We start from the raw sequence: 21,906 nt of genomic DNA on the forward strand, positions 1-21,906 counted from the left end.
AGAGTTAAGTAAATGATGTCATTAATGATGCCAGTAAGGTGTTTTATAAAGTATGTCATTTTCATGTACATATCCACACTTTTCCTATATATACAATAAAGCAGCCAGATATATCATTAAAGTTACCTCTTGTTTCTACAGTCACTGTCCATTTTATCAGCTCTAATTACCATACAGGTACACATTATAGTTCTACACTTCCTGACTGTGACCGATCTGTTGCTCTGTTTACATTGTTAGCCCCTTTTCATTCCGTTCAGCTATGCTCAGGACCACCCCAGAGCAGATATGATTTGGGTGGTCGACCGTTCTCAGAGCTGCAGTGACACTGAGGTGGTGGTGGTGTTTTAGTGTGTGTTGCTCTGGTGCGTGTGGATCAGACACAGCAGTGCTGCAGGAGTTTTTAAACCCCTCAGTGTCGCTGCTGGACTGAGAATAGTCCACCGACCAAAAACATCCAGATGTGTTGTGTGTGTGTGTGTGTGTGTGTGTGTGTGTGTGTGTGTGTAACAGAGTGAGCAGTAAGTGGACACCGTTGCAGCAGCACTGCTGTGTCTGATCCGCTCCTATCAGGGCAAAACACAGTGACATGTCAGTGTCACTGCAGAGCTGAGAATGATTCCTCTGCCATGTGGTGGTGACTTGGGTGTCCTGACCTTTAAAGAACATGGTAAAATGGGTCTAAAAAATTACACAGAGCAACTACGTGCTCAGAGGAGCTGACAAAATGGACAATGAAGTTATGGCTGATTTATGGTAGATTTATAATACACCATAGGTTTTTAATATACTACAGTATTCAGTTCAAAGGCATCAAATTCCTCCAAAGAGGTGTTATAAGGTGTTCAAATCTAGGTCTTTACCTTGGCAGCCATATATTAACAGACTGTAGACAGCTGTCAGTCAAACCCTGCTGAGAGTCTGTTTGCCTTTAGAATAAGAAATGCAGTGTTCCTGAACAGCTGACTTGCTTCAGTGAAGAAATCAATGTGGACCTCACATCACTGACCTTGCTGGCTGCTTGCTGTGCATTCTCTACTAATTACCCTCTGTTTGTTTCCTGGAAATCTACCCAGATGTGGAAAACACACTATAGCTGTATCCCAAATTCACGCTTAACACTAAAAATTAACCTACTACACCGCTCCTAACAGGAAATGATTAACCGTCACTGTGCGTATCCCCAGCATCCCCGTTTTCATGCTTTACTGCGGAGATATTACAAACTGCATGTTCACAGCTGAACTAGAGCGTCCATGAGGTTAATGAGTAATTAACTAATAAAAATGGGTGTCTGCAAACTTTTAGACTTAAAAGTTCAGACTTGGGGCTGAAAAGTAATTATTTAAATCTCCATGGCCGTACAAAATAGCGAAGGGGCGGGTGCGGTTGGGTGAAGGAACAGTAATTGCTTATCCATCAACATCCACAGCTGAGGAGTCCCTAGTAAGACACCTAATCCCCAACCGATCCCCAAGCCCTAGGATAGGTTACCTGCCAGTGTGTGTGTGTGTTTGTGTGTGTGTTCACTGTGAAGCTGAAGCTGTGCACTCACAGTACACACATTTATTTCATAACTGTTATATCAAAAAATGAAAAGTGTTCCCATGGGGCCTCAAAAAATGGAACTCCATAAGAGGAGTGAATCATGCGTGGTGCTGACGTGGGTTCTGAAGTTGTTTGGCGCTACGCTGCTTCAAGTGCGTAAATGAGAGGCCGGAAAGACCTTGAGGCTTTCTGAGCGTCATCCTCGCCCCAGTGGGTTGCCATGGAAACGTGGGCATTGAAACCGCTCATCTCCCGAAGTTGGCTCTGCCTTGTGCTGGGCTTTATTCCGGTCTCGCTGACGATTCTCTGAAAGGTGCTAAAAGAGTGGGCTGCATGCATGTGTTTACAGAGGGGGAATGCTCTCGGTGCCTAATTACCTCCTCTAAAACCTTTCAGACCTCTTTCATACGGACTGAATGCCATATGCCACTTACACTGCAGATCCTGCCATTGTTTTGGATCAGATACACCACATGTCCCAAAGTATCAGGATATTGTAGCATACCTAAGCTTTTTTTTTTCCATTCGGCATTTTCTATAGCTGCATATTGCTCGGGGACGCAGTGAGTCTGGAGCCAGCCTGGAATTACTGGGCAAAAGTCGGGAACACAATCCATCACAGGGCATCACCCACTCACACCTACACTAAAAATAGAAGTGCTACAAAGGGTTCTTAGTGCAGTGCCATAGAAGAACCACTTTTGTTTCCTTATAGAACCATTTAAAGGTTTAAAAATCCAAGATTCTTTACCCAACATAATAGAAAAATAATAGAAATAGTTTTAATAGTTTTAATAGTTTTAAACATAATAGAAAAAATGGTTCCAAAAGTGGGTCTTCAATGGCGTCGCTTGAAGAACATTTTGTAGCACCTTTATTTTTAAGAGTGTATGTACATTTTGCACAGCGCTTCCACCTACCAACATGTGCTTTTGGACTGTGGGAGGAAACCGGAGCACATGGACACAGTGGCAGGTCCTGCCAAATCTCTCAGAGGGGGCCAGTTTTTAGAACTTGTTCAGTGTGTAAATGAAGAGCTAGCTATCTAGACAATTGGAACACTGCAGTGTACAAATTACTCAGGAAAGTAAAGTTCATTCATTCATTCATTCATTATCTGTAACCATTATCCAGTTCAGGGTCACGGTGGGTCCAGAGCCTACCTGGAATCATTGGGCGCAAGGCGGGAATACACCCTGGAGGGGGCGCCAGTCCTTCACAGGGCAACACAGACACACACATTCACTCACACCTACGGACACTTTTGAGTCGCCAATCCACCTGCAACATGTGTTTTTGGACTGTGGGAGGAAACCGGAACACCTGGAGGAAACCCACACAGACACGGCGAGAACACACCAACTCCTCACAGACAGTCACCCGGAGGAAACCCACGCAGACACGGGGAGAACACACCAACTCTCACAGACAGTCACCCGGAGGAAACCCACGCAGACACAGGGAGAACACACCAACTCTTACAGACAGTCACCCGGAGGAAACCCACACAGACACGGGGAGAACACACCAACTCCTCATAGACAGTCACCCGGAGGAAACCCACGCAGACACGGGGAGAACACACCAACTCCTCATAGACAGTCACTCGGAGGATACCCACGCAGACACAGGGAGAACACACCACACTCCTCACAGACAGTCACCCGGAGCGGGAATAGAACCCACAACCTCCAAGCCCCTGGAACTGTGTGACTGCGACACCTACCTGCTGCGCCACCGTGCCGCCCAAAAGTAAAGTTACACTGGCACAATGCTGAAGAGGTTTTTTTTTTCTGGTCACCTCATGAGCTTAAGCATATGCCAGTGTTTTGCCTAAAGATGTATAAGGACCCTCACTCCTGAAGCTTCATTCTCACAGAGCTCCATCCAGTCCCCTGGACTGGATAAGCTGGAGAGTTGTTCGTGATCCAGCACTAATCATCCCACATCAGCCCCTGGTCTCAGTAATGCTAATGGACTCAGTGCCATCAAATCTATACCGCAGTCTTTCTGCATGTAGTGTAAAGCCAAGTGTACACTGTGCTGGCTCCAGAGCAGACAGTTTTATTATCAAGCATTATACCCTGAGGAATGAATACAGTGTAAAATATGAGCGGTGTCACCAGGCGATCACCCAGCAGAGATGTGCACTGGAGAGACACAGCAGGGAAGTGGATTTAATGTGTGAAAGCACCTGCCAAGACCCCTGCAGTGCAGACCCCAGCAAGGCAGCCATTACCCTGATGAACTCCTCACCTGATCCCAGTATCTGATCCCGATGGCTGGAGTCCAATTTAAACTCAGCATTTCACATTACCTCTGCTGTGTCCCACAGCTGCTGCAGTGAGTAAAAATGCAGGATAGACACTTAGCGCCGTTCCAGGGGCAGTGTCTGAAATCGGAAACTGCAGATAAACACAGAAAGCAGGGGTCGTAAAACTACTTTGACCTGAATGTGACTGAATAGACCCCCAAACATTCTTTAGATTTTCCAATAGGCCAGTTTGGTCTGGTACTCGGAACCAGGTACCTTTTTAGGACCTAATCTCTTGTGGTTCCAAGCAAGCTGAGTAGGGACTAAACAGAGATGAGTAAACCTTGTATAGCTCTGACCGTCCAGAAAGACTTGTCAATAACAATAACATGCAGACTTCCAGCACAAGCTATTTGTGAAATCTCCGAGCTACAGTAGCAGTCATGTTTTGTTTTTATCTGACTTACAACAGCAGCTCGTAAAATTACGGCGTTGTCTTTTGAAGAGGTAAAACTGTTTCTTAGATCAGTGGTCCACCAAAGAATTCAGAGAGAGCTGGACAGTGCAACAAGTAATAAATACCTCTACTGATCTCTCTGAACTGTCTGATCTGTGTTCAGTTCCAAACAACAACCACATGCGAATACACGATGAGTAAACAACGCTTAACACTACCACCGTTGTTGTGGTTTCCAAAGACAGCTGTTCCTGTTAGAGACAGCAGTGTGGCTACATTTTGGTATGGGTTACATCCACATGATGGTAGGGGTCTCTAATAGTGGACAGGGTGAGCATAGTGTTTAAAAACTCCAGCAGCACTGATGTGTCTGAGCCACTCCTAGCAGCATCACGTCAGTGTCACTGCAGCGATGAGAATGACCCATCAGCTAAATAACACCTGCTCTGTTGTAGTCCTGTGGGGGCCCTGAGCATTGAAAAATAGGGTGAGAAAGAGCTAACAAAGTATGCATAGCAATATTATATGTGCAACAGTCTGGAAGTGTGGAACTAGGAGGTGCATCTCTATGGTCAGTGCAGCTGATAAATGAGCAGAAACAACGGGGTGATTTTACTCTTATGGCATATTGAAGTTCATAACTTGCTCAACATATTAACCCCTAATTTTCCTGCTATTTTTGAATGTATAAGAATAAGAGTCAGTGCAGAGATACAGTACACAGTGGCTAAAGAGTCTTCACCATCAATGGAGTGTACCGACCTGGGCACAGTGTGGGCACCATGTGGGCACTGTCAGCTCAGCCCGCCTCCTGCACGGTGGCCTTCTGTTCTCCTGCAGCAGATGAAATACTGTTTATGTCAGTGGACACAGGCAACAATGGAGCAACAGCAGGTTTCCCCGCCTGTAAGCGGCTCTGTTATCCACCCTATTGTTGTATTGTCCTGAGTCACAGGCTCCCTCCCTGGCACGCAGTGGACACTAATGGACAGCTGGACACTCCCTCACTCTAACAAGGCGTAATTGGATTTGCCGGGGATTGCTGGGTATACTGTGACCCTGAGGCCCTTTAATGAAAGCAGGGCTTTGTTGAGTTCACTACTGGAGGTACCACCACACCCACATTGTTGAACCCATGGACTGTAGACACTGGTTTGGAAAATAATACATAAGAAAGGGTCACGTTTCTTCTTTTTTTAGCCAGTTCTGACATAACATCTTAGTTCCAGACTTCAGAGGAAGGTTTGTTTGTTTGTTTGTAAACACAGTGAATGGCAGTCAATAAGCTCTGTTGTGTAACATAATTCAGGCCCGAGGATGATATGCATGTCTGTAAAGGCTTAACAACAGCACAGTGGATAATGAACTCAGTGGCTGTTATGTCTTCATAAAAATCTATCCCTGCATGTTTTGTCCATGTGACTCGCTCATAATGACGTGCCCTTATTACGTGCACAAGCAGATGACAGATGAGCTAACACTGGTAAAGTGAAGCTGCCTTGAGGAAAGGTGGGATTACCAATGGTCTCGGCTATCGTGGAGATTAAATTACTTTCCATTCATAAGTCTGGAATCACTTGTTAAAATGTGTAATTTCATTTACAGTCATAGCTATATATTAGCATATACTATACTAAGTACTATTATAGACTACTTAATATCGCTAATTTCCCAATCAATATTGGATAGATAGAGAGATAAATCCAGGGTGTTGCTGCATCATTAATTTGTTATTTCAGGTGGTTTAAATCTATGTTGCTGGATGATAATTGATTTCCAGGTGGTTGCTAGGATGTTCCACTGCCGTTGATTTGGTGATAGCCTAGGATCAATGATCAATATTAACCAGGGTGGATAGTTTTCAATGTTTGTTTGTTTGTTTTTGCTATAACAATCTATTTCAATAATGGCCACATTGTCATATGAGCTTTAAATGTGGGTGTAACATGTTTGGGACAATATAATCAACCGTGTTTAATATTATCACAAGTGATTAGTCTTGGCTAATGCGAATAGTGACCCTGCAAGGTCCACAGTCTTTCAGTCTTTAGCAAAATTACTGTCTGTGACTAAACACTAATGGTCTTTAGATGTGAGACTTCTTCAAAGTCTTCTAGTGTATAGTAGGAATTACTCTATTTTTTATTTGGTTCATGTTAGACATAAACATAAATACATAAATAATTATGTTATTTCAAATGTGGCATTATATCCTTTAAGAGTAATGAATCCCAATCAAGTCTAAGCCATTTTAATGTAACATGATGTAACATTCATGGGTGTTGAATTGAAAGCTGTGTGTGTATGTGTGTGTGTGTGTGTGTGGGTGTGTGTGAGACACGTGAAGGATGTAGACTTGGTGACGTAACATTTCTTAGCTTACCTGAGAGACTCCTTCAGCACCACGGACAGCAACTGTTTCCTCTTTCTTGGTTTTAATATTCATAAATAATTTCCCCAGCAATACTGGAAGTGTATTCTCAGTTAAGTGTAAGATAGATGAGCATTTTCTTGTGTTGATGGGGTGATGGAATCATGCAGCATTTTATTATTGGTTTATATTATTATCCCACCTTTAGGTGCACTGTGTAATCAAAAATCTGAAGACTTTCAGAAGCAGAACGAATGAGACTAGAGACCAGAACTAACTCAGGAAATGGATGACGTGTAAGAGTGCTATTAGTGATGAGTTTTTGGTGCACAGCACAGCACTGTGTGCATTTGGCTAGGGCAGGGAGTCCTAGCAATAACCATCTAAGCTATTAAGAACAGGGGTGGAAGGGCTTAAGTCTTCAGCTAAGATACACACACATAAATACACACTCACATAAATACACAGACAGATATACTCCTACTATTATGAACATAGTGGCCTGGATGCACCTGCCTCCATCACTCACTGGTGTAGCCTCAGGTTGCTTCCTCCATCCTCGCCAAGCATGTCAGCAGTAGCAGGCGTCTGGATCACTGGATAGGGCTTCATCTCACACACACACACACATGCTTCCACTTCTGCCCCACTGCCTCAGAGCCACCACAGAGCCGCAGAACACACCTTGCAGTTTCTCGCTGCCAGACATCGCCAAACAAAGTGGACATGGGCCCATGGGTTGACTCCGAAAGAAGGGAAGGAGAGAAGAGAAGAGAGGAGGTAAGACGGAGGGAATGGGACATGGGGGTCGTGTAAACTCTCAAATACAAAGGGGCCAAAATTGAATATTTGTTGCGATGCCATAGAAGCATTTGTTTTTTTAAAGAGGCCTTCAGTTGAGACGTTTTGAAGAATCCTCACGTGAACGTTTTAACTTGTGAAACCAAAAAAGTGCCTCACTCTGCAGACCTCTGTTTGGTGCCTAGGTTGGGAGACTGTCAAGTTCCATTCTCCTTACTTTATCAGGCATATTTTCATCACCTGAGGGGCTTCTTCATTAGCCAATAACTTGAACAACACTAAGCTCTGCGGGGCTGAGATCATCCTCAGATGCTGTAAGCCATAATCAGTGCAGCCTCCGTAGTCTCTCAAATGAAAGGGCCATTGTCCGACATTGGTGTTTTGGGGATTTTGTATATTTTCTCTTCCAGATTCCTCTTTTATTATGTCTAATTCTCCTCTTAATGCTTGAGTGTTCGTCCTTTTGCCCAGCCCTAAGTGGCAAGTCTGGCAGCAGAGTGGAATCTGACCTTACTATATTTATTTCAAGTAACAACTGGGTCAGATTTGGTATTTTAGCTCCTTGGCTTCCCCTACATTTGCTGAGTGTAATTCAGTGTTTCAACACTGTCCTCAAGTCAAAGGCTGTCCTACTGTCCTCCAAAAAGTACATAGTGCCGTTTCTGCAGTGATGAGCCTGGAGTAGCAACAGTAGAGTCTCTTCTCCCCCTGTTACAGATCAGTGGAGCATCACATTAATATTTAAACTGTAATTTAAAGTTAACAATAAGATTTGGGTTTTTGCTCCTGGGGCTTCCCCTAGTGTCATTCATTTGTACAGCACTATTCTGAAATCAATATGGATGGGGTGGAAGTAAGTTTTGGATTTTCATAGTGCAGTTTCTGTAGTGTTGAGCCCAGAGTAGCAAGGATAGTCGCTCTATTCACCCGTTTACATGTGTGTGAACCACCACAATTATTTTTAAATGTTAAGTTTTAAGGTAAAAATCTTCCAAAGTGTTCCTTTAATTCAGATGATGCTTTATTAATACTATAATATGTGAAATGTTGTCACTCTGTGATGAACTGCTAGAGAGTAATGTGTGTATAATTGAAGCCCCCTGTGAAAACAAGACAACTATATTCGGATAAAACAGACAGCGCATGTACGGCTTTTAAAGGGCTACTGTGAAAAGTGGGTAAGTCTGATATCCTCAACTCAGGTCAGCGTGTGCTGTAGAGAGCAGGTTTTGACATACACCTGAGCATGAAAGAGCTTCTCTAGACGTCAGATAATCAGGTGGGTCAGGAGGTCGGGCCACCTCCTGCATCAGCTACAGAGACAGCAGGTGCACCATGCTGCGATTCAGAAGGAGGTCAATGTCTCAATTTGGCCTGATCCTAGTCATGTGTGAGGTGTTACTATGGAACTGTATGTCTGCCATCTGGCCTCGCAGAGGGTCAAAACATGTTGTGTCTAGGTCAGGCTAAAAAAGCTTGCCGCAGTATGAATAAAATATGAGGATATGGCTTTATTGTGTGTGTAGGGAGGATTATAATGCCTGGCCTAGACAGGTGACCCTGATAGATGCCATTACTTAACTGCATCCTTGAGAGGAGTAAACATACCGGTTACATGTCAAGGAAATGAAATAAAATCACACACACATATATATAATGTGCCCTTTTGTAGTTGTACAATTAAATAATGTATTCCATGTTCATTCATTCATTCATTATCTGTAACCCTTATCCAGTTCAGGGTCGCGGTGGGTCCAGAGCCTACCTGGAATCATTGGGCGCAAGGCAGGTATACACCCTGGAGGGGGCACCAGTCCTTCACAGGGCAACACACACACACACATTCACTCACTCACTCACACCTACTTTTTTTTGAGTCGCCAATCCACCTACCAACATGTGTTTTTGGCTTGTGGGAGGAAACCGGAGCACCCGGAGGAAACCCACGCAGACACGGGGAGAACACACCACACTCCTCACAGACAGTCACCCGGAGCGGGAATCGAACCCACAACCTCCACGCCCCTGGAGCTGTGTGACTGCGACGCTACCTGCTGTGCCACCGTGCCGCCCGCAGAAATCAAAATGCTCAGAACACACATAAACAGAGCACCCGTGAGCCAGCGAATGAGTACAGTGTTTAAAAATTCCAGCAGCACTGATGTGTTTGATCCCCTCATACCAGCAAAACATACAGTAATGCACACCCACCACTTTAGCACTGAGAATAATCCACCACTCAAATAATACCTGCTCTGTGGTCATCATGATTATTGAAGAACAGGATGAGAGGGGGCTAACAAACATCCCACTGGGCGAAAAGCCAGTGGAAAATGAGGAGTTTCCAAAATTTATTTCAAAAAAGTGTTAAAAGATGTCGAAAAATGGAAGTCCACATGTAAAAAAAGACGTGGAGATGTTAAGAAGCTCTAAATGATAAGAGGAAACTGATAGACAGAAAAAGCTGCTGGGGTTCTCAGAACTTTGAACTGACCTCAGTTCTCTATTTTGGAAGAAATAGAAAATTCTAACTTCTGAACCTGAAAAATGCCACAAAACCTGATTAATTTATTTAGTTGTTGAGTATTTTGTGAGATATTGCAGCTTGTATTTAATGTCAGTATTGATGAGAAATGAAAGGAATGAAGAGTGTACTGTCTTCATAATGTATTCATAATGATTCTGAATTTCTGTGTTACTGCATTTCCTGCCAAATAATGTTGAAGTAATGCATCACTAAGTGTTTTCTTGGAAACTAATGAGCATCTGGAGTGTGATGAAAACATTAATCTCAAGTATCAGGGCAAGCTGCAAAGCTCATGCATTAATTGATTTGGCTAAGCTTGCGGCTCTTGCCATTTTATAGCCACACTCCTCCAGTCTGCTGGTGTCTTGTGACTAATCCTGTCAGCCACCATAACCCAACGCCATCTCTCTGCCAAAACATGTCCTTATTGTCACCTGGACAGTTCAGACCTATTCAGTCCAGACACCTCAGCTGTTGCAGATGTGTGCCAGCCAGGCCATTACCCAGCAGCCCCGTGTCCCTCACTCAGCAGCAGACACTGATATCCACAGCTATACCCTACTGGCAGCCGCCTGGCTTTAGCATTAGCATTAGCATTAGCATTAGATTAGCCAGCCTCAGCAGGATGTGAGTGAAGGCCTCTGAAGGGAATTGCAGCATGGCTGGACTGCAATTTAAATGGGAATTCCACCAGATGTTGATGTATGAATATTCAGAGTGTCTTTTTACAATCCTAGAGAAAATTATGCAGTCAGAATTATTCACAGTGCAGGAAGCAGGTCAGAGAAATATAAGGCTTAATTTATAACAGCCAATTTATTTAAAGACTGTTATATATTTAAAACCTAGATATTGCATTAAGCCCAAGGCATTATTTTCCAAATTGATTTGTGGCCCAAAAAATGTAGAATAAAGCAATAATTTTCTCTTACAAAATAAAAGTCTTCACATTTCCAATTATTTTAACATTTTCAGTACTCAAAAGTTATGGTTAATTCTGCATTGCAGACATTGTGACCCACATTTCCCCACCACTGTAAAAGGCATATGTCTAGAATGCACTATGTATACATTATTATGCATAAATTATGACTACAGTGAACCCTTCATATCATGTCAACAAGCATTAAGTACAAGCTGAAAACTCACACAGAATCCTCAATAACTAAATAAATTATTTAAAAAAAAAATCTTAATCATGGGCGGCATGGTAACACAGCAGGTAGTGTCACTGTCACACAGCTCCACAAACCTGGGGTTGGGGTTTCGAGTCTCACTCCGGGTGAGTTTGGTGTGTTCTCCCTGTGTCCGCGTGGGTTTCCTCCGGGTGCTCCGGTTTCCTCCCACGTTTCAAAAACACACGTTGGTAGGTGGATTGATGACTGTAAAGTGTCCGTAGGTGTGAGTGTGTGTTGCCCTGAGAAGGACTGGTGCCACCATCAGGGTGTGTTCCTACCCTGCGCCCAGATAATGAATGAATCTTACTTATTATAAATGAATGATCCAATAAACAACTGAAATCTAAATGTATTTAATATATGAATTATTCAGAAATATACCATAAGTAGAATTTTTCAGTGAGTCAGTAGGTCTACAGATTGTTCTTGTGAAATTCTATAGTAAGTAATAAGCTTTTACTCCAATCAAGGCATGACTTTTATTAATCAAACAAAATGAACCAGAGTAATAATAGCACCTCCTAGTGGAAATACATGCTTAGTCTGCTAAACTTGAGTAAAAGTGTCAGTAGGTAAGTGTTAAATGCAGGTCCATGAGGTACTCAAAGTCATTAAAAGCTGTTAGATGACCATTGTTCTTTCATTATTGTCATTATCTACCATATATGATACGAAAACCTTAACTGGGGAAAGAATATACAGACTTCCTTAATGTTTATTAAACACACTTTATTCCTATGTATTTCCCATTAATCAGGAAATCTCCACTTGAAGAGCAAAGATAGCATTTTCAGATTATCTAAAATCACAAAACCCAAATAAAATAACTTTCTCATGTTTGATATGATGACAGCAATATGCTTTTGTATATTTAGACTTTATTGACAGTCTCGCTGGCCGTGACAACACTCTGAAGAGGAACTCTTACATAATAAGCTGTTGACAGGCTCCTAAAGACAGCCTGGGTTGGTTCGGCCCGGACGTCGCCAGTAAAACATTCTCAGTTGACCGCAGCTACTCAGAGCCACTTAGTCCTGTTAGAGTGGGGCACACACCTTCTCCTCAGCCCTCCACTCCTCAGCCCTCCACTTCTTCTCCAAGACTCAGCAGGGACGAACATGATACCTCTAGGAAATGGCTGAGATTGCATTATGAAGGGCAGAGCTAACTTTCCCTCACTCTTCCCTGGTGCTGGAGCTATCTAAGTGCTGCGGCAAACTCTGAGAGCGTACGTGTGCTCGCTGTAAAGGATAGAATTTCACCTCTGTGCCTTGCAGATGTTTTTCAGTGTCCCGGGAGGGGGGAAAGGGAGCAGCAGAGGGGAAGAAAGATGACAGCCCCGGTGGATCCGTCTCCAGGAGACGGGAGTAGGGAGGGAGGAAAGGGGGAATCGAAAGAAACCAGTAATGGCTGCCCCTCTGGGCTCTTAAAGTAGCTCGTCTGCCAGGGATCAGACTCCCCTTGGGCAGGAAGAGGAAGACAGCGCCGAAAGCCCCCCCGCAACCTCAGTCTCCGGCTCAGGATGGATCTCTCGCGGTGTCCTCGCCACATGTCGTTGAGCTCCCCCTGTACTCGCATCCGCCCAACTTTCCCTGACAGTGATTCTGGATCCTGGAGCAGGGAGCGAAAGCAGAGCACCTGAGGAAGGAACCCGTACAGGTTTAGCGAAAACTGAACGGTGCACTAGTTCAGGAATTTTGTTCATGTACGTGGAGCACCAGCTGAGATATCATCAAGCCCCAGAAGCTCAGAGGTTTGTAGCTCCCCACTTGTTTTGTCTTGGGGCACCAGCTGAGACTTTTTCAAGATTCTTTCAAATGTTTCAGAGCCTCCGACATGTTCCTAGGGGCGGAAGACTGCTTGGATGTTTGGAGATCAGCATCATTCAGAGGAGCATAGCCTGGTCGTAGAACTCTGGGGTGGGCTTCCCGAAATGAGGTCTAGCTTGATTAAGTCGTTATCTATCTAGGAGAAGGTGGATTCGACGGTCCAGGACTGACATGGGAAGGTGAAGGCCAAAGCAGCATGGACTGGAAGCTTTGTCATGTGGGAAGATGGGAGTTCGCCAAGCTGCTGTGGCTTTGAGTGCCTCCGGAGCTACTGGAGCAGCCAGAACCACAGGAACCGGAGAGTACAGCCGGAGGTAAACAAGGCCACAAAGGGCTGCTGACAAACTTTACTTTTTAGCCTTAGTCAGAATGGGATTGTGTTGGAGCACAGCTGGACAAATGCAAGGCATGTGTATTCTAGTGCAACAGATGGTAAATGTACTTACGAATGTGTCATGATAATCGTATGTTCGGACAACTGGCATTTGCATTAAGCAGCTGCAGCAGCTGATTCAGATTTGAGATGCTTTATACTGTCTATTATCTAAGTGAGAGTGAGAGTGCCTCTCAGGTTCAGGTTACAGCATGTGTATTCCATAAATGCTTGGACAAAAAACAGTATCTGGAATATTCTGGGATCAGATTTACAGACCCTGTATGAAGCTGTAATTACATTGTAACTTGGCGTACTATTTAGGGGAGATTTTAGAAGTGGATGCTATTCCTAAAATATTACATGCGTCATGAAATTTCAACACATTTCCTGACACATTAAAATAGAGTAGACAGAAAAGCCAGAGTAGTAGGTAATATTGTAAATGTTTTATAGATATTGTAACTTAGTAAATATAGTATCACAGTCGATAACTATGTTGGTAGTTGGTGATGGCATCCTCTATAATTAGGTTTAAGCATAGCCTTAATCCAGTTATTCAGGATTAATTATGCTGTCATAGTTATGAAAGCACACTCTGACATAATGTAATTTATCGTATGTGTCCAATATTTACCTATTATTATTATTATTATTATTATTATAACTAATAGTACAGTTTGCCATCAGTGGCTTAGAGAACTGATGATATAATGGGCTATTTCCACAGATAGCCTCAAATGCATAAGGGACCCATTAGGGGGCTGTTGTTGCTAATTGAAGGGTTATATATGGGATGGACACAAGCTCTGTGTTGACAAGTCTGGCATGGAGTGTGTGTGTGTGTGTTATCTCTGAGCTGTACTGTGCTGAAAGAGCACTCCATTAGGAACAGTTCATCCCTATGGCTTGCTCTGATTACTGGAGTGCCTCAGGGTTACATAATAGGACTCTAATCATAATCAGCCACAGCTTTCCTTCTTCACCGCTGCTCATTTGTCATGACAGCATTTCTCCTCCCTATATTTCTTTCATTCTCTCTCTCTCTCTCTCTCTCTCTCTCTCTCTCTCTCTCTCTCTCTCTCTCTCTCTCACTCCCCACCCCCACCCCAACCCCTTCGTACCCAGTACTGTTTCTACAACTACCTCTCTAGGAAGCAATTAGTCACCAGGGGAAAACAGCTTCCATATCTAATGCCACTGCTCCAGTCCTTAAGGCGTTTTTCAGTTATACAAGATGTCCAACAAAATCAGACACAAATAAAACACAGAATGCATAACACTAGACTGTAAATAAATGCATGTGGACAAGGTTGGAACTGTGAGAAATATGTAATTAAAGGAGCAACCTCATATCATTTCTGAAAGTTAATTCTGATTACACATATTTTGCATTGTGAGATTAAGACTCAAATTGCTCTCTGGCCCTTAAATGAAACAGTTGGTAGTCTGTAGTCCCCCCCCATGGGGAAGGAGGGGTGTCATGTGAAACGGTTTGGTGGTTCGAATTTTAATTGGGGATTTTTGGGGGGTCGGGTCAAAATGTCAAAGCAAACGTATAGACAGCAGCGATCAAATAATATGTTCTGTTGATACTGTAAATAAAACTATGTGCACGTCTTGGCACAAGTATGACCTCTGTTTAATGCACAATATATATTTTTTAAAATAGTTTTAGCATAAAATTTCAAATTTACCCTTCATTTAGCAAATTGATAGTAATTGATGTGCATTAAAACGGGCGGCACGGTGGCGCAGCAGGTAGTGTCGCAGTCACACAGTTCCAGGAACCTGGAGGTTGTGGGTTCGTTTCCTGCTCCGGGTGACTGTCTGTGAGGAGTTGGTGTGTTCTCCCTGTGTCCGCGTGGGTTTCCTCCGGGTGCTTCGGTTTCCTCCCACAGTCCAAAAACACACGTTGGTAGGTTGATTGGCGACTCAAAAGTGTGTGTAAGTGAATGTGTCTGTGTTGCCCTGTGAAGGACTGGCACCCCCTCCAGGGTGTATTCCCGCCTTGCGCCCAATGATTCCAGGTAGGCTCTGGACCCACCGCGACCCTGAACTGGATAAGGGTTACAGATAATGAATGAATGAATGAATGTGCATTAAAACAAGAAAAACCTGTTCTTCGAGGATTATTATTATTATGAAGTTGGCCTAACGTTTGTAGAGACCTTCAAAGTTTGCTCACCTGTTTGCTACAGCTTCTACAGTTCCGGAATGGTTTTTGAAACAATGCTGTGAGAATTTGATTGCTTAGTTCACCAATAGTGAGGTCATGTACTGATGATTTGTTCTGGATCACAAGCACCGCTCCAACTCATTACAGAGATACTGCACTGAGATCCAGCCACTCAGAATATGCAGTTTCACTGCTCCACAACCCAATGTTGGGGGGCTTTACATCCTTCTGGCTGACACTTGGCCCTGAGCTTGGTGACCTAAAGTTTTGGACACATAACATTGTCTCAGGACTTCTTTTGCTTGAATATAGCAGGCAGGCAGTGTGTGGATTCTAACAAACATCAACCCCTGATTCACTTCCATTCAGGAAAGTGTGTCTGAGATGCTCTTTGTGAGTCGTTATTATGAGTTTACTCTATACATAACAGTGCCTTTCTGCAGCGTGTTGTAGCTGTGTGCAGCAGAGGCTCAGAGAGAGGAGGTGTGCAGCAATGGAAGGTTCATGGCCTGTTTCTATTTTTGTTTCTCGAGGTGACATGTGATTCATCTTCTGTGGGCAATAGTCTGAATTGTGCAGGAAAAAAAAAGAACCCAGACTCTTTCCAAGCTTGCATTTGGTGCTCTTTGGTTTTGCAACCCATGGATACAGGTGCATTTTATGGCCAGAGGTTTCTGGACACCTGCTCCTCGTCTAAAATCAATGGTACAGTAGAGGTACGTTATTAGTGAGAATTTGATGACATTCAGTGAGGACAGGTCACAAACAACTCTACAGCTTATCCCAAAGGTAGGGGATAGTACTCCATCACTGCACAGAATGCAGTTCCCAATGCATGGGGTGGGGGGTGGGGGGGTCCACCTCTTCTACAATGTCTTTGATTTGTGCTGCAAAATGTGCAAAGTGTTTACAGAAAACAGTGCACTGATGTGTGAATGGTGGCACTGTGTTCCTATGTTAAAACTTCCTGACACTTCAAAGCTACGTGACATGATCATTTTTTCCCCTTGTACATTGATTGGGACCTTCTGACTGACCACAGCGTATCTCTGGATGTTTTATATTGCACTCAGTGATGATGTAGTGATAGAGGAAATTTATGAGTCCCGCTCCGGGCCCATGTCACTGTGACAGCTGGAAACTCAAGTGAAGAGGCAGCCAGCAGCCTGAGAGCTGAGGAGGTGGGGTTGATACTGAGGCCAGGCAAGCTGACACTCAGCAGACCAGTCCAGAGTTGCCAGATTCACAGTTTACCAACGAATTGGGCAAGTGAAGATCATTACAGTGTGGGGTACGGATTTGGAGCTATTTTCAAAACAATCTGGTTTAATATAAGGACCAAGAGGCAGGCCGGCCTAGGAGCGCCAATGCCATTTGAGCATGCCGAACACATTTGAATCACAACATAGTAGCAACATTAAGGCATCGGGCTATTCTGAGGACCACCTGTGCTGTATTTGGACTCATTAGGTAAAATAAGGTAACAATGTAATTGCAGGTTTAGATCCATCATTTTTTCTTTTTTAAAACTGTATCCTTTGGGAGTCAACTCAAATAAATCCATTTACTTTGACGGTATTCCACCACTCTCACTGTGAACAGAGATCCTTCAGAGCAGGATGGCTTTGGATCTAGACTCTGAAAATAATTTTGGATGTTTCAAAACAATATCTGCCCCATTTTGCAGGGCATTGAGAATAAAAATAGGGTATATTTGGATAGAAATAGAGGGTTGACACATGTCATTCATTCATTATCTGTAAGCTATTATCCAGTGCAGGGTTGCGGTGGGTCCAGAGCCTACCTGGAATCATTGGGCGCAAGGCGGGAATACACCCTGGAGGGGGCGCCAGTCCTTCACAGGGCAACACAGACACACACACATTCACTCACACACTCACACCTACGGACACTTTGGAGTGGCCAATCCACCTACCAACGTGTGTTTTTGGACTGTGGGAGGAAACCGGAGCACCCGGAGGAAACCCACGCAGACACAGAGAGAACACACCACACTCCTCACAGACAGTCACCCGGAGGAAACCCACGCAGACACAGAGAGAACACACCACACTCCTCACAGACAGTCACCCGGAGGAAACCCACGCAGACACAGGGAGAACACACCAACTCCTCACAGACAGTCACCCGGAGCGGGAATCGAACCCACAACCTCCAGGCCCCTGGAGCTGTGTGACTGCGACACCTACCTGCTGCGCCACCGTGCCGCCCCACATGTCATTTTATTTCAAAAATCTTCTCACACTCCAATAGAAAAAAAAACCCTCTCTTCCCCATGATCATGTGACATAGCGGCAGATACTGCAGTGACTTGTTTTTGCCATGTGTGAAATGAGTTTAGAGTGTGCTTCCAGATCAGCGGGAAAGGAAAAGGGAACACACTCTTTGTCCTTTTAAGGTACGGTCATAGGAATGTTGAATGTAATATAACAGATATAACATTTTCTGCCTTTGTTCGAAACACAGAATATTACACTGTGGACTTGTATTGAGAGGGTATATATATTCTGAACCCATATGAATGATTGACTCCCCATTCCTGAAATATCAGTGATGCTTGTGTGACATATGGTTTGCAGATGACTGCAATCCAGAAAATCTAGGCTTGTCTGGACTTGTTAAAGGAGTGGCTCTGACCAGCTGGACCATGCAGACATAAGCTTGTGTGACATAAACCTACAGAAAAATATAAAAAGCCTTAATTCCAGTTTTTTTTTGTAACGTTTTTTTGTGGTGTAACTGACGATGGCAGCTAGTTTACGAAAAACGGATGGTTGTTTAGCCTGAATAGAGAAAACATGTCCGTTGTTATGAAACGCTTATGGAGTCATTTAGTCTTATGAATGAAAAGGTAATGTGAAGTTTTTCCCAGAAATGGTATCAGGTTTTAAACATGGTTTTAGGAGTGGAGATGTGTGGCTGGATCTGGCAACCCTGGGCGAGTCTAACTGAGGCATGCGTACTTCTCATGCTGAGGGTCTCCTCGTGTTTCAGTGCGTGTTACACAGACGGACAATGTGCCATAACACACACACACACACACACACACACACACACACACACACACACAGAAAGAAAAAGCTTCTAAAGGCTCTCCTCACATTAGTCAGTAAGATGTAAACACAGCCAGTGTGTTTATATATGAGTGGGGTATTTGTACATGAGTCAGAGCAGAAGAAGTGGGCAGATGTTCACTTAGAGAACCCAAAGAACCTGAACAGGTGGCGTTCCTCAGGACAAACGCGTCAACGCGCGCAGACGGACAGCTGCTCGGTCTGTAATCTCCTGCTGACCAGAGCTTTTCTCAGCGCTCAGATCCTCCTCCTCTTCACTCCAGAACTCAGAGGATTTCCCGCAGATTCTTCTCTGTACAGCGCTCTCCTGACGCTCCGCTCCTTCTCCGTCTCCAATCGGACCCCGCCGAGGATGTGTTTGCTGCAGCTCTCCGCCTGGACTCTATAGATTTTCTCGAGCTTCTCGCAGTTCTCTATCCATCCACGTGTTTTAAAGCGTCTGGGGGAAAACAACAGCATGTTCCCCGAAATCAACAACAAGGTAAAGCAGCCTCCAGCTCTGGAGAAACTGGATTCCTATCATAATGTTCCAGGCTGATGTGGAAGCCCCTTCTGTCACTTGAGAAAATGTACAGCCATTTAGTAAGTTACAATACTGAGAAATGCTCTTATTGATCACAAACCAACACATAATCCTTACTATCTCATAATTCATTTACTATCTCACAATTATGTTAGCATCCAATAACCTACATACTATCATTTTTCTTTGCTATCTCATAACTTATGACTTACTATGTCAGAGTCATGACTTACTATCTCATATTTATGATTTAGTTTCTCATAATTATGATCAGATCTACAACTTACTATCTCATATTTATGATTTAGTTTGTCAAATTTATGATCAGATCTACAACTTACTATCTCATACTTATGATTTAGTTTGTCAAATTTATGATCAGATCTACAACTTACTATCTCATACTTATGATTTAGTTTCTCATAATTATGATCACATCTAATGACTATGACTTAAAATCTTATTTATGACGTACTATCTCATAAATATGACTTACTATCTTAAAATTATGCACTGGTATCTCATAAGTATCTCATACTTATGATACCATTCATTTATCTCAGAATTTATGATTTGCTATCATCATCATTTATGACTTACCGTTTTACTATCATGATTTATCATCTCATAATTATGACAACATCTAGTAACTATGACTTACTATGTCTAAATCATGACTTGCTATCTCATAATCATGACTAATGTCCTCAGATATATGACTTACTATCTCATATTCATGACTTGCTATACCATAACCATGATTAACTATATCAGTATGATTACTGCTATATCAATAATTAAGACTTATTATTGGCTGAAAGTGGCTTTCTGTTATGTGTGAGATTCTATCTTACCATCTCATGACAAGTCGGACAAGTGCGTTCAGACGTTTGTGTTATTACTGAATGGCTGTGTATTTGAAGTATCAGGGATGGGCTCCGTACACTGCAAATCTATATTGTGGTCTATACCTCAGGTAAAGATAGCCTCTGAGTGCACTGTACTGCACTGGAACATTGTGTGAGGGCAGATCTTTATAACTGGTCTATTTCAGTTTCAGTGTGGCTGCTTTTAGACGTTTTATTGCTGATGATGCTGTTGGACGCACAAACTACTTGGATTCCTCCACGTACAGCTTCCTTTCTACCTCCAACACTTCTCAGCTCCTCACACAGTTTAACCTCAGTGCTGTACAGGAACAACACCTGCTTTAGAGTAGTACCTTATTTTGAGATATTAAGCACCTCATGACTTATATCTCACTCACACACGTAACTCCTTGCTAATTCACACGCTCACTCGTGGTTAATAAAACAGGCCATATTTTGTTCTTCACGTCAGTGACACTTGTTGCCCTGTGGGGTTCAGTATGTGTCATTTTGTCCTGTGGTGTTGAGTGTCTGTCAGTTAATAGTTTTTTGGCAGTAGTGTTACGTGATTATCATATTTTCTCATGTGATATTCAGGGTCCTGTAAACGTTAGTGTCCTGTTGTGCTCAATAGTTGTTGTAGTTTTTACAGTGGACTTAAAGGAACATTAGGTCAAATTTGGCTCCAGGGCTCCCGCTACAAGGGAGGGGGGGTGTTCCTACCCTTCTCTAAAAGTTACATAGTGCAGTTCCAGCAGTGTTGAGCCCGGAGTTGCAATGACAGAGGCTGTTTTACAGGTCAGTGAATTATTATAATGATTTTGAAGCTGATGTTTTAAGGTATAGGTTCTCCCTTGTGTTCCTTTAAATGTCCTGCACTGTACACTCAGTGTCCTGTGGTGTTTAATGTAAGTCATTTTATCCTGCGTTCCTCATCATCCATTTCAGTGTTGTCTAGTATTCAGTGTCCAGTAGTGTTTAGTTTCTTTTGGTGTTCAGCAACTGTCACCTTTGTCCACTATATTAAATTTGTTGGCTGCTGATTTGCTGAGTATTTCTTCATTAGATGTGCGTTCCTTTAGTTTCAGGGCTGTCTCCAAGGTGCTTCCGGATTAAGTAACTGTTTCCACTGAAGTGAAGCGGGCAGGAACATATTTGGCAGAGGAACATGTGATAGTTCCTTGGTATCAAAAACCCCAGGCTAGTGTCTAAGTGAAGTGCCTGTCAACAAGTCACACAGTAGAAGGTTTTAGGTCACCATATCATGAGCTCAGAGGCCTCGGGGTGTCGGGAAGCACATATGGTGTGCTTTTGGTCATACCTTTGTCTGCTGGGCTTCTCAGATGACCCCAGCACCCTCTCAGCTGCTTCGTTTAGCAATAAATCCTAGCCCCCTAACATCGGATTCACTGTATAAAATCAAATGTATATGATGTTCGTTTTTTGTTCATTTAAAATAGTTTTATTTTCTGTTTGGTGTTCCAACATTTCTTCATACGTGAAAGTTATTGAAAGGCAGTCTCTAGACTACATGCCAGAACATCCTGTGAGGTTTTGATGGCATTCAGCCATGGGAAAACTACTAAGGATCCATAGCAGTGGATTCCTGAAAGTTAAATTATTTCACTGACTGGGGGGTGATGAGCTCTCGCCCCTCGCTGCCGTTGTATTCTTAGCTGAACCTATGTGTGCTTTTAGGTCCTTTACACCTTTATTTGCTACACATGGGAAAACATGGGAATTTCTTTTTTAATTCATCCGAGAACTTACATTTACGTTTCGGCATAGCTGCTCGCGATGAGGGTAGGTACATGAGCTTTGCCTGACGTAAACAAGGACTACTGACGTGCAGACTGACCAATTAAATGTTTACAGAGAAGGTTATCAACCAATAACGGTAGC

General features: G+C 43.3%; 1 protein-coding gene across 1 annotated transcript in view; it reads left to right on the forward strand.

Annotated features, from left to right (window-relative positions):
- The first annotated feature begins 13,180 nt into the window (after window positions 1-13,180).
- Window positions 13,181-21,906, forward strand: part of dyrk4 (dual-specificity tyrosine-(Y)-phosphorylation regulated kinase 4) — a 30,197-nt gene continuing 21,471 nt past the window's right edge. Inside the window, exon 1 of the mRNA XM_066649591.1 lies at window positions 13,181-13,279. Within this exon, the coding sequence (XP_066505688.1) occupies window positions 13,181-13,279 (99 nt within the window). The remainder of the gene's footprint in view (window positions 13,280-21,906) is intronic.

The sequence above is a fragment of the Hoplias malabaricus genome, chromosome 17 (assembly GCF_029633855.1).
Source record: "Hoplias malabaricus isolate fHopMal1 chromosome 17, fHopMal1.hap1, whole genome shotgun sequence".
In the NCBI taxonomy this organism is placed as follows: domain Eukaryota; kingdom Metazoa; phylum Chordata; class Actinopteri; order Characiformes; family Erythrinidae; genus Hoplias; species Hoplias malabaricus.